This window comes from Aptenodytes patagonicus, chromosome 26, assembly GCF_965638725.1.
Source record: "Aptenodytes patagonicus chromosome 26, bAptPat1.pri.cur, whole genome shotgun sequence".
Lineage (NCBI taxonomy): Eukaryota > Metazoa > Chordata > Aves > Sphenisciformes > Spheniscidae > Aptenodytes > Aptenodytes patagonicus.
This window is the reverse complement of record NC_134974.1, coordinates 2,466,586-2,478,535: the sequence shown is the minus strand read 5'-3', so window position 1 is coordinate 2,478,535 and position 11,950 is coordinate 2,466,586. Positions and strand designations below refer to the sequence as shown.

General features: G+C 60.3%; 2 protein-coding genes across 2 annotated transcripts; both read left to right on the top strand.

Moving 5' to 3' along the window:
• Nucleotides 1-3,441: 3,441 nt before the first annotated feature.
• CTSK (cathepsin K) lies at nucleotides 3,442-6,608 on the top strand. The gene is made up of 8 exons (XM_076360036.1): nucleotides 3,442-3,564; nucleotides 4,440-4,566; nucleotides 4,746-4,868; nucleotides 4,977-5,132; nucleotides 5,203-5,421; nucleotides 5,517-5,682; nucleotides 5,798-5,903; nucleotides 6,006-6,608. The coding sequence occupies exons 1-8, from the start codon at nucleotides 3,557-3,559 to the stop codon at nucleotides 6,103-6,105; spliced, it is 1,005 nt and encodes a 334-aa protein (XP_076216151.1). The 5' UTR covers nucleotides 3,442-3,556; the 3' UTR covers nucleotides 6,106-6,608.
• A 696-nt stretch (nucleotides 6,609-7,304) lies between these two features.
• Nucleotides 7,305-11,557, top strand: LOC143171107 (cathepsin S-like). Its single transcript, XM_076359869.1, has 8 exons — nucleotides 7,305-7,396; nucleotides 7,804-7,938; nucleotides 8,175-8,297; nucleotides 8,525-8,674; nucleotides 8,752-8,976; nucleotides 9,183-9,348; nucleotides 9,568-9,670; nucleotides 10,767-11,557. The coding sequence occupies exons 2-8, from the start codon at nucleotides 7,813-7,815 to the stop codon at nucleotides 10,864-10,866; spliced, it is 993 nt and encodes a 330-aa protein (XP_076215984.1). The 5' UTR covers nucleotides 7,305-7,396; nucleotides 7,804-7,812; the 3' UTR covers nucleotides 10,867-11,557.
• Nucleotides 11,558-11,950: the final 393 nt, after the last annotated feature.

Sequence of the window (11,950 nt, the reverse complement as noted above, 5' to 3'; positions counted from 1 at the left end):
GAACCGATGTTTCAACAGGCTTTTTGTCAGCTTGCGGGGTGGGGGACGGGACCGCTCCGCGCTGTCCGTGCAATTTTACCGCATCTAGATGGGAGTTCCTTGCCTTCGTCGTGGAGCTGGGCGTCGGGTTCCCCGCGCAGAGAGGCCCTGGCTTTGTTCGGGGGCTTGCTGGGGAGCTGCGTTTTCACTACCCGCTCTGAATGGCAGTATTCGCTTTCACACTCACCGTCTCCTTAAAGAAAAATTCATGCCATATGGCGACCCGGTTGCCAAATCACAAAATGGAGGAGAGCAGGGGAAGATAGAGAACAGAAATTTTTTTTTATATATGTAATTTTTTTTTTTTTTTAAATTTTAAACCTTGACTTTGAATCTTCTGGCTTCTTCAGTGGAAAAAAAAAAAAAACACTTGCTCTCCTCAGGGTCTGTAGGGGCTGGAAGAGCAGCTTGATTCCCCCTGTGATGGCAAGCCTTGCTTCGACTTCAACAGGAACGTTTGTTCATTGCAGAGTTCGACTTGGAAGGAAACCTGGCACAGCTGCAAGGGGGGAAGAATGCGAAGCTTTCCTGGAGGCCTGGTTTTGTTTCGGGTGAAATCTGGGCAGTTCTCCCTCCTCCCTGCGCGTTGGTGGGGCTGCCTGAGACCCCCGGGCTGGCCGCGAGCGTCCCCTCTGCTGGCGCGGGGCAGGGAAGGGATGTGGTGTTCGGAGTCGCGGGTCTCGGTGGTGCGATGACGGGGGAGACCCTCCGAAGAGCAGATTTCGGAGACGTACCTAGCGGGTAACGGCCGTGCGGGGAAGGCTTTGAAACGTTTGCGACGCTGCCTGTCGCGTTTCAGTACTTGCAGAGACCCGGAGAGGTTCCTCTTGGTAGTGGAGCAGAAAGCTTTCCTTTTTTCTCCTCCCCTGCTTTTGTTGGAAAATTTAAGATTTGAAGTTGTTTTTTCTCACTTCACCACTTCCAAATTTATCTCCGGAAAGGTGGGAACCTCCCACTGGGGAGTTCGGAAACGTCCCGTGATCCATCCCCGTCCTTTTACCCAGGGAAACTGCTACCAGCAGTAACCCCGACGGGCCCCTCCTCGTGGGCAGCAGCCCCTCGCGTCCCGTGCCGTCCCCGGTGCCAGGCTGTGGAGTCTTCTCAGGCTTAGAGGAGAATCTCTTGTACAGCAGCAAGGTGTGAACCATCCCGGGTGTTCACGCTGGGGCTCGTGACTCCTGCTTGCAGGGGGAAGGGGGCACGCGAAGGACCAGCGCTGGGCTGCACCCTCTTCCAGTGCCGGAGCCCTGCCCGCCCCACCGGCCGGAGGACGGAGCAGCGCTCGGCAGGAGGAGGAAAATTCCCATTTCTGTAGAAATCGGGCCTCGGGGAACTCGACCTTTGTGAAGCTACAGCTCTGACGCCTTCTGGAGCGACGTCCTTCAGCTGCTGAGCTCTGTCCCAGGGCGGCAGCGGGAGCTGGACTTGCCCCTGGTGCTTCAAAACACCCCCCCCCCGCCCCGAGCACGCCAGGACCCTGAGGGCCACGTGGACGAGAAGCAACGACCTCCAGGTCTGCATGTCCCCGGGCCGAGAGCCCGTCTCTCCCGGAGCCGGCGTGGGTGTCGCTGCTGTAGCCCCCTGATTTCGGATCCTGCCGTGGACAATTCAAGCCGCTGGGGAAAAGAAACCAGCTGGAGCAGTCGGCAAATGCGGAGCCTGTGGGGAAGCGCTGGCCTGGCTTTGGCGCTGGCAGCAGTGGAGGACGAGGACCGGTGAGGGGCTGGCGGGGTCTCGGCGTCTGCCGCCCCCCCGCCGCGGGGTCGCTGGGCCCTCCCCGTGGGCTGTTGGAGGGGCTGATGCGCGGCGCCGTTGCAGAGCGGTGGAGGACGACGTGGGACGGAGCTGCCGGGCAGAGGCTTATTCCCTTCACATCCCATTTTGATAATTGTATTATTTTTCAATGTGGGGGGCAGGTATTTTATCATACAATCGCTTGGGGCGGGCAGGAGCCAAACCTCCTCCTCGAGGGGGCTTGTTTTGGGCCCGGGGCTCCCTCTTGCTGCAGGAGTTGCAGATGATTATATGTAGCAGAGATTTTACAACAAGATATTTTCCCTTTTTCAAAGCTTTGTCTCGTTTCTGCCTCCCCCCCGTGCTGGGGCCATGGTCACACCAGCGTTGCCCCCATCCCCGTCCTTGGCCTTGCAGCGATGCTGGGGCAGCAGAGACGGGACGGACCCCTGGGTGCTGCCTTTCCCCCGAGCTCCCGCCCTTCTTCCCCCTCTTAATTGCTCGCGGTCGTGGCCCGGAGCCTGTTAGCGGTCCCGTGATCTCCGGGTTTGTGGATCGTCGTGTTCTCCTCGGGCCCGGCAGCCGGAGGGGGGAATACAGCCCCGTGCTCCTCGTTCAGCCTCGCCTCCCCCCTGCCTCTGATCTCTCTCTGGCCCCGTCTGCAGGGAGTGTGGCCCCCTAAAATGCTCGGCTCCCCCCGGTTTGGTCCCCGTGCCGCTGGCCTTGCTGCTTGGTCATGCGCGGCCGAGTCAGGGCCCCGTGCTCGGGGCAATGAGTTCGCGGCGGAGCCCCGGGCTGACTCAGCCACCCCTTTCTCGGCAGCCGGGGAGGGTGAGCTCACGCGGGGGGTGCGGGTCGCTCTCCCCGGGGACCCCCGCGGTGGGTGATGGGGTGACATGGGTGTAGTTTAGAGGTGACTCCAGCCCGCATCCATGCCTCGGTGCTGCTCCCCTCCCCTTAACTCTGCCCCTTGCTGCCCAGGACAGTCCATCCGCGTGCCCACAGCTGGATGACGATGATGATGTCCCCAGCGTGGTGTGCCTGGGACAGGGGACTGATGCCACCGGGTCACACCGGGACCTTCCGGGCAGTGAACAAGGTTTTCTGACTTGTCGCAGCGGGAGCCGCGTGACGAGGTGTCAGTCACCGCAGAAAGCACCGTCTGGCCCCGCTTCCCCGTGGCGTTGCTGCCTGGGGTCGGGGATGAACTGGGCACGGGGGGGTGGCGGGGGAAGCAGTCCTGGGTGGGGGACATTAGGGACAGAGATGAGGTCCTGTCCTCTGCTCCGGATGTCACGCAACGACCCCGAGTTGCTGGGGAGGGTCTAATCCTGCCGTGTAGTGCCTCTCCTGAAGCAGTGGGTGCTCAGCCCTCCCTGGGGTGCTGGAGGGGGGGGATCGTGGGTCTCCCAGGAACAAGCAGCCCCTCTGCCCGGGGGCAGGACTCTGGGACAAGGGGGTGGCCCCAGGGCGGGATGCTGGGGCGAGAGGACATCCCTGGGCAGGAGGATGTCCCCAGGGCAGGATCCAGAGCCACCGGCCCCTGCGCCGGGGCTGACTCAGCTCTGCCCCGCGGCATCACGTGAAGCCGGGAGGGATCCGCTGCTGCACCCCCCCCCCCCCCCCATCTCCTCCTTCCCTCCAACCCTGTGCAAACCTGGGGCGACTGCCAAAATTTTCCAGCTGCCTCTGAACTTCCTCAATCCAGCGGCATAAGAGCGCTGCGGACGCGGCACCCGCATCCCCCGGTCCCGGGCTGCGCCGTCCTCCCGCCGACAGCACCATGCTGGGGTAAGCGGCGCGGGAGAGGGTCCCGTGGGCGGACAGGAGACCCGACGAGGCGCTGCTGGGGCAGCCGGGTGGATTTTTTTTTTTCCCCCAGGGAAATGGACCCCAGTGGGAGTGGGGGGGGGGGGAACAGGGTCCCGTGTGGCAGCGTTGGGACCTTTAGGGTTAGAGGTGCGAAAGGGGAAACTGAGGCACGGAGCATCGAGCAGGGCCGTGGGCTGCAGGCTCGTCCTGCTGTCCCCGTTCCTGCTCTGCCCTGGGGGTCTGGCGAGAAAGTGGATGCCGGGGGCGGGTGGGTAAAGCAAGGGAGGGGGCAGGGTGCCCGTGCGCCCCCCCCCCCCGGCCTGCACCTCCTGCTCCGTGCGCCCCCAGAACTCGGTTTCCCCATGGCCCGGGGCTGCCGGAAAGGCGCCAGCGGCGCGGTAATGGGAACCAGCTGTCACGGCTCATGTGATGCCTGCGCCCGGCCAGCGCTGCCTGCGGTGGGGTCCCGGCTCCAAAACAGGGTGGGCGGGGGGTCCCGGTCCCCCCGCCCCGGCCCCAGAGCAGGGTGTGTGTGGGGTCCTGGCCCAAAACCAGAGGCTGGGCGGGGGGGCGCTGGTTTCCATGGCCTGTCAATAGGGTGGGTACGGGGTTCTGGTCTCCCCCAGCCCACTAACGGGGTGGCTCTGGGGGCCCAGTCCCTCCTGGCTCAATAGCGGGGTGCTTAGGGTCCCCCGTGGCCTTGAAATTGGATGGGCACGGGGTCCTGGCCCCTACAGCCCGGCGCTTGGGTGGGCACAGGGGTCCCAGCCCCCTGTAGCCTGACGTGGTTGTGGGCGCAGGGTCCCGTCCCCCGTCCAGCCCTCCCAGGCTCAGTCCCTGTCCCCACTCCCCAGGATGTGGTGGCCCACGCTGCTGGCCCTGCTGGCCCCCGCGGCGGTGGCCCAGCTGCACCCCGAGCGGGAGCTGGACACCCAGTGGGACCTATGGAAGAAAACCTATCGCAAGCAGTACAACGGCAAGGTACGGCAGAGCCCCACGGGAGGGGACCAGCCCCTGGGGGATTCCTGGGGGGAGCTGGGGACCACCCTGGTGACGTCCCCGTGGGGCTGGTGCTGGTGTCCTTGGGGGTGTCCCCGCGGTGGTTGTGGGGGCCGTGGGCAGGACCCCTCCGCCCAGTGCCGTCTCACCCCGTGGTGCAGGCGGACGAGGCGGCGCGGAGGCTGATCTGGGAGAAGAACCTCAGGTACATCAACACCCACAACCTGGAGCACGCGCTGGGCGTCCACACCTTCGAGCTGGCCATGAACCACCTGGGCGACATGGTGAGTGTCGCTGGCGGGGGACGGTTGAGAGGGGACCGAGCACCCTTGGGTGCTGCTCTGCCCACCAGTCCCAGGGCTGCGCCCATCCACCCCGGGCTCCTTCCCCAGACCAGCGAGGAGGTGGTGAGGATGATGACGGGCTTGAAGGTGCCCCGTGGCCGCCCACGTCGCAACGAGACGCTCTACGTCCCCGACTGGACCGAGAGAGCCCCGGCTGCCGTGGACTGGAGGAGGAAAGGCTACGTGACGCCTGTCAAGAACCAGGTAAGCAGGGTGCTCCCGGGGGTGCCCAGGGCGGGGTGTCACCCCGGTGTCACCCATCGTGTCCCCATAGGGCCAGTGCGGCTCGTGCTGGGCTTTCAGCTCGGTGGGCGCGCTGGAGGGGCAGCTGAAGCGGAAGACGGGGAAGCTGCTCTCCCTCAGCCCCCAAAACCTGGTGGATTGCGTGACCAACAACGACGGCTGCGGGGGCGGCTACATGACCAACGCCTTCGAGTACGTCCGGCAGAACCGCGGCATCGACTCGGAGGATGCCTACCCTTACATCGGCCAGGTCCGGGGCTGGGAGGGGGGGTAAGGTCTCCTTCTGCTCTCCCCCCGACTGCCCTCCCGTCCCCATCTCACCTCGACCTCGCCGGTCCCACGCAGGATGAGAGCTGCATGTACAGCCCCACCGGGAAGGCAGCCAAGTGCCGCGGCTACCGGGAAATCCCCGAAGGGAACGAGAAGGCTTTGAAGAGGGCCGTGGCCAGGATCGGACCCGTCTCCGTGGGCATCGACGCCAGCCTGGCCTCCTTCCAGTTCTACAGCCGGGGTGAGGGGCTGGGGGGGAACCCCCTCCGGTGCCAACTGGCCGTGGGACAGCTTGGGGAGACTGAGGCACGGCCGGGTGGTTTATCCGGTGCGTAACCATCCGTCCCGTCCCCCAGGCGTGTACTATGACGAGAACTGCAATGCCGAAAACATCAACCACGCGGTGCTGGCGGTGGGCTACGGCACGCAGAAGGGCACCAAGCACTGGATCATCAAGAACAGGTACGGCACGACGGCGGGGCTGCTTTTCACTGGGTCGGGGTTTGCCGGCGGCTCTGCCGGCGGCTCTGCCGGTGGCTCAGGCTCTGCCTTTTCTCCTCACAGCTGGGGCAAGGAGTGGGGCAACAAGGGCTACGTCCTCCTGGCGCGCAACATGAACAACGCCTGCGGCATCGCCAACCTCGCCAGCTTCCCCAAGATGTGAGCGCTCCCGGTGCGCTCCCTTCCCGCGCCGCATCCAGCCGCCCTCCCTGCTTCCCTGTGTTCAAACTCGGCCTTTTCGCTCCCAACCTCCGAAGCTGACGTCGCTCCGGGGGGTGGATCTCTGCCTCTCCATGAGAAATCTCCCCCCGGGAAAGGGGAGAGACCCCCCCAGCTGCAGAGGAACGGCTGTGATCGGCTCCCCCCAACTCTCTTTTCCCGGGACTCCTTTGCCGTGCCGGCACCGTGTGTGCCCAGTTCTGCCTTCCCGCGGCCGCAGACACTCGGGGTCGGGCTTGGCCGGCTCCAGAGAGTCTGATCCGTCCGGAGATGCTTGTGCAAAGGTCCCACGCCGGCCTCCGCCTCCGGGAGCGCGCGGGCAGCGCCGCAGGTGGAATATCCCCCACGGAGAGCACGGATCTGTCTCCCCCCTCCACCCTGCATCCCCGTGGGGGCTGCAGAGAACGATATGACTTTATTTTTAAAATAAACACTATTGGGAATAAACGCTCGGGCTGGTTTGCTCTGTGCTGTCCTGGCCCCGTGGTGGGATGGGGCTGCAGCGGTGGAAAAGTCCTTCCCTTTGCCAAGGGGGCAGGAGCCGATGGTAAAACTCAACTGAATCTGGGGCGAAGCGGGGGAAAAAAGATGCTGCCGGGGTCTTTTTGCAAAATCCCGGTTGGTTTTGCAGGACCCCTGAGATGGGTTGAAGAAACGGGGCGGGGGGAAAGGAGGGAGAAGAAAGCGGAGCAATGAATAAACAGCCGGTGCGGGCTGCAGCGCCGTGGCTTCGGGGTAAAGGTCTGTGCCAGGGCTGGGTGGCGTTTCGCAGCCAAAACCCCCGTGCCTCCCCAAAAACCCAAATCCAAGCGCTCCTTTTAATGAAACAAATTGACAAACGACTGCAGCAAAGCTCAGGGCCAGCCCTAGCAGGAAGGGAAGGTGACGTTCGCTTTAAAAACTCACGCCAAAAAAAAAAAAAAAGTTTAGACACTTAAAAATAAGTTTCTTTTTCCCACTCACAGCCACGCACCAAAACGTGGGTGGCGGATGGCCGGGCCGGGCGATGGAGAGGATGAGGGATGCTGGTTAACTCATCGGGGCCTGCCAGGATGCGCCGTCAGGGTTGTTTAAGACCAGAACGCTGTGAAAAGAAAGTGAAATCGGAGCGTTTCCTCGTTCGCTGGCTCCCGGCAGCAGCAAGCGGAGGGACCTCCTCGCACCCCTGTGCTGTCCCAGGCCCCCCGAGGCCGAGCCGGGCTCCGTGGAAAGCTGCACTGTGGCCGGGCAGGCAGGTGAGACATCTCCCTGGGGTGATTTTTGGCTGGAGAACAGGCAGAAATGGTCCCTTTGCACTCGTCTGCGGGACGGAGTTCATCTCCACCTCCCTGGTGCGTGTCCCTCGACTGCTCCTTTTCCTCGAGAGCTGCCGCAGCGATGGAGGCGGAAAGTTGGCAGAGGAAATACTTGGGGATGCGCGAAGTTTCCTTAGAAGCGACTTTCTTGGGGGGGGGGGTGGCACTGCAGGTGCGCGTGCGGGAGGGGTGTCATGGTGGCACTGGGGCCGCAGAGCATCGCTCTGTGACCGGAGACAGCCCCTCGCCAAGGAAAAAGGCACTAAGGGGAATGGGGGTGGCTTTGGGAATCGGTGGGGAAATAAAGCCCCCAGGCTGGGGTCTGGCACTGCCCTCCCCGGTCCCAGCTGAGCGGGATGAAGCTGCTGGCTTCCATCGCCTTCCTGGCCGCGCTTGCGGTGGCACTGGGACACCCTGACCCTGCGCTGGACTGGCACTGGCAGCTCTGGAAGAAAACCTACGGCAAGGAGTACCGCCACGAGGTAGGGGCATCTTGGTGGGGTGGAGGTGGCTTGGGGGTGCCGATGTGGTGGGTGCTGCTCCAGCGTGACCATCCGCCGCATCACGCAGCAAGGAGAAGAGCCGACGGCGCTTCGAGGCACTGCTGGTTCCCAGGGGTGGTTTGGCAGGGGCTCCCGACAAGCTTTTGTGGGATAAAACGGGGTGAAACGGCTGCAGGGGCTGTTGCTGCACACCACGAGGCTGCGTTTGATTTCAGAAAGAGGAAGGGGACCGGCGCACGACGTGGGAGAGGAACCTGCGGCTCGTGATGCTGCATAATCTGGAGCACTCGCTGGGGCTGCACTCCTACGAGCTGGGCATGAACCACCTGGGAGACATGGTAGGTGCCGGCCGCGCCGTGAGGCTCAAGCGTGGAGTCATCTGTTTGGTCGAGGGGGATGAAACGCGCCGTGTTGATGATGCCGCAACCACGTGCCTCAGTCCCCGGAGGCTGCGAGGATAAACCTGGTCCTTTCGGTGGGGTGGGATGCGTGGATGGATCCGCTCTCCTGCTGCGCAAAGTAAACCTCAGCACGTCGCAAATGCCTCCGTGCTCCTTCCCACCAGACCAGCGAGGAAGTGGCGGCTTTGTTAACTGGGCTGAAGGTCGCTCCTCTGTCAAACCGGACCTCCACGTACCGACCGCAGCCTGGCAGCGAAGTCCCGGACACGGTGGACTGGAGGGAGAAGGGATGCATCACGGATGTGAAGAACCAGGTTTGAAGCTCCCTCTGTGCTTCCCCACGTCTTGGTCCCGTGGGGCAGCACCTGAGCATCTCTGGGGCTTTTGCCAGGGCGCCTGTGGGTCGTGCTGGGCGTTCAGTGCCGTGGGAGCCCTCGAAGCCCAGGTGAAGCTGAAGACGGGGAAGCTGGTGTCCCTGAGCACCCAGAACCTCGTTGACTGCACCAGGAGCTATGGGAACAAAGGCTGCGGTGGTGGATGGAGAACCAAAGCTTTCCAGTACATCATCGACAACCAGGGGATTGACTCGGACGATTCCTACCCCTACACGGCTCAGGTAGGCATCGGATCTGGGCAACGCTTAGGCTGGCTCAGCTTAAAATGGAGGAATTAATAGTCCTGTTGCTTCCAGAGGAAATCCACTTTGGAAAACCATGGAATTGTCCGTCTTTAATGCCGCGAGCATTAGTTCTGACTCACATAACGCAGAGCAGGACTCTGCGCAGGATCTGACGCGTTTTCCCCCTTACCTTCGTTTGCCAGGACGGTGCGTGCCACTACAACCCGACGGCGCGGGCAGCCACGTGTTCCAGGTACGTCGAGCTGCCGCACGGCGACGAAGCCGCGCTGAAGGATGCCGTTGCCAACGTGGGACCCATCTCTGTCAGCATTGATGCCAGTCAGCCCACCTTCTTCTTGTACAAAGCTGGTGGGTCTTCTAGGGGATCTCAAGAAAGGGATGTGCTTTCTTTCCCGTGACCCAGCTTCCTTAAATATAAATTATTTCAGCTTTGACTTGCGTTTAGCTTGTGTTGCCCTCATTCTTGGCGACAGGCATTGGTGACGCCTCCCAAAGAGTGAATTTAATTCCCGTTCGGGCAGTGACTTAGGGCAAGTTGTCCAAAGGCTGTTTCCAAATGCCTTCCAGGTATCTACCATGACCCGAGCTGCTCTCAGGAGGTGAATCACGCCGTGCTCGTCATCGGCTATGGCTCTTCGGATGGGGAGGACTACTGGCTCGTGAAAAACAGGTACAGCAAACCCAGCCGCCGAGCAGCTTTTCCTTTCAGCCTCCGCTCCGAGGGGCACCCTGGAGGTTTCAAAGACGTGCCAGCGATGCGCTTTTAGATGCCCATCAGCTTTCTTTAGACGTGTTTAGGGCTCGGCTCCATCGCCACCGCGGTGTAAAGGGCCCTTGATTAAGCCCTAGAAACCCAAATCGATGTATGTCACCCAAAACGCACCTGCTAACTCCTCAGTGCTGCGAGGCGGCTCAAAAAATGGGATTTCTGCTCTGTAGGAAACACCAGGGTTTCCAACATTCCTGGATGCTGAGTCAGCGCAAAGGGCTGGTGCTTCTCGGAGAGAGAAACCGAGCTGGTTTGATTTGGGGACATGCTGGCGAACCCCCTCCTTCGGCCAATTTGGAGGCACAGCCTCAAGGATCATTGCAGCCGGGCTGCCCCTTGCATTAAAATGTATTTTGTGAATGCGTTTTTCACTGTCTAAAATGCAGAACAAGAAGAAACAAAGTGCTGAAACGGAAGAGTCCTGCTCAGACAGACACATCTCTGGAAAAAAACCAAACCTGCGATGTCAGCAAAGCTACATTCAGCAACTGAAAACCATTATCTTTTTAAAAAAGAACAACAAAAAAAAAAATCCCAACTGTGGACAGTTCTGTCGACAAAGCTCCTTTATCCTCATGTCAGGGCTGGGCTAAACCCCCCCCGTTTCCTCCTCTGTCTCTCATCTCTGTCCTTGGTAGGATTTTTTTTTTTAAATAATGTATTTTTAATATACAAAACTAATCCATTCACCTTTACCTGGTGTTTTCCTGGTGGTCTTGACTCACTCCAGCACATAGAAAATAAGTGATTTTCCTCTGCGCCCCCCCTTAGAAGAGTTAGTGGCAACAAAATCTGGCAGGGAAGCAGTCAGGAGGTTCAGCCTTTTTGGCCAAAAGATGCCAATTTGGCTATTCCTCTGGCTGCTGGGGAGGAAGCATGAGTTGAACAAAAGTTTAAAAAAAGGGGTGGGGAGAGAAAAAAGTGAGGGTGAGGGGTGGTGCGGAAGGAGGCAGCTGCCTCCTGTTGTCTAATTTTTGCTTCCTTCTTCTTCCAACAGTTGGGGTGCGCATTTTGGTGAGCAGGGCTATATCCGGATGGCGAGGAACCGTGGAAACCACTGCGGGATTGCCAGCTACAGCGCTTACCCCCAGATCTAGAGGGTTCCCTGCTTCAAGGACGCGTCTTGAGATGCCACCACTCACCCCGCTGACCTCGAGTGTGCCTGGCTCTAACCCAGCCTTCCCGCCTCGAGGAATCCCGTTGCATTTCTACAGATAAGCAGCAGAAATTAGGAGCGGTCGCAGTTGGCTTGTTCGAGGGTCTCGTCAAGTATGACCACCTCATTCACCCTCCCCAGGAACCTACCCACTAATAAGGGATAATCTGTTGGGAATTATTGCAGTTATTTAGGTGGAGGGCTCTCTGTTGTCATCGCCGACTCTTGCAGTCTCTGGCAGCTTTTTAGAAAATGACTCAACTGCATCTTCAAAGCTCTTGAGAAACTGTTTTGCTTCCTCCGCTTCTCTTAGAAGATGGTTTCTTGCAGCCATTTTATGTCCCCTGGTGCTTCGTAGTGGTGGGAAATGCACCCTCCTGCCTGGCTGTCCTTCGTGGGAACCCGCAGGATGCCCTGACCGGAGGCTGGAGCGTGATTTCCAGGCAGCTGGAGACTTTGCTTGACTGCGTTTTCAGCCTGACTGCAATGTAATGTGCATTAAATGTGTCCTCTGCCGTCCCCGCGGCGCTGAGGCTGGCCAGCTCAGCTCCATCCCATGACTGCATTTTAACCACGTCTTCCCATCTGTGCTACCCCACTGTTAAAAGTGAATAAATGTGATTTTTATTTCCCCCCCCCGCCAAGCGCTGGTTTTGGTCTGGTCGGTACACCGCTGAGCTGAGATGGGAGCTCACGTCTACCCAGTTCAAACCAGTAGCCAGGCTCCGTGCTCGACCTCATCCTGTCTCTTAGCTCAGCACCAAATCACAAAAACGCAAAAATCGTATCAGAGGAGCGTGACTCCTGCCCGCTGGCCCCGCAAGCCACATAAACCACCGCGGGAGCCTTGCCATTAATTTTTGGGGTGCTGGAAATAGGAAACTCTCGGCTGCACTCATTTTCTGATGTTATTGAGGGTACTGCTTCAAATAACCCCGTGAGTGGTGCAGCAAGCCCAGTTCCCAGCAAAGTGAAAATGAAATCAGAGCATTTCCTGACTCGTGATTTGTCCAATGAGTTGCAGC

Excerpts from the sequence above, each read along its gene's own strand:
- CTSK (XM_076360036.1), top strand. Across the intron at positions 5,422-5,516 it reads CCTACCCTTACATCGGCCAG|GATGAGAGCTGCATGTACAG; the intron begins GTCCGGGGCTGG and ends GGTCCCACGCAG. Across the intron at positions 5,904-6,005 it reads CACTGGATCATCAAGAACAG|CTGGGGCAAGGAGTGGGGCA; the intron begins GTACGGCACGAC and ends TTCTCCTCACAG.
- LOC143171107 (XM_076359869.1), top strand. The coding sequence starts at position 7,813 with ATGAAGCTGCTGGCTTCCATCGCCTTCCTGGCCGCGCTTGCGGTGGCA. Across the intron at positions 7,939-8,174 it reads GCAAGGAGTACCGCCACGAG|AAAGAGGAAGGGGACCGGCG; the intron begins GTAGGGGCATCT and ends GTTTGATTTCAG. Across the intron at positions 9,349-9,567 it reads CTTCTTCTTGTACAAAGCTG|GTATCTACCATGACCCGAGC; the intron begins GTGGGTCTTCTA and ends AATGCCTTCCAG.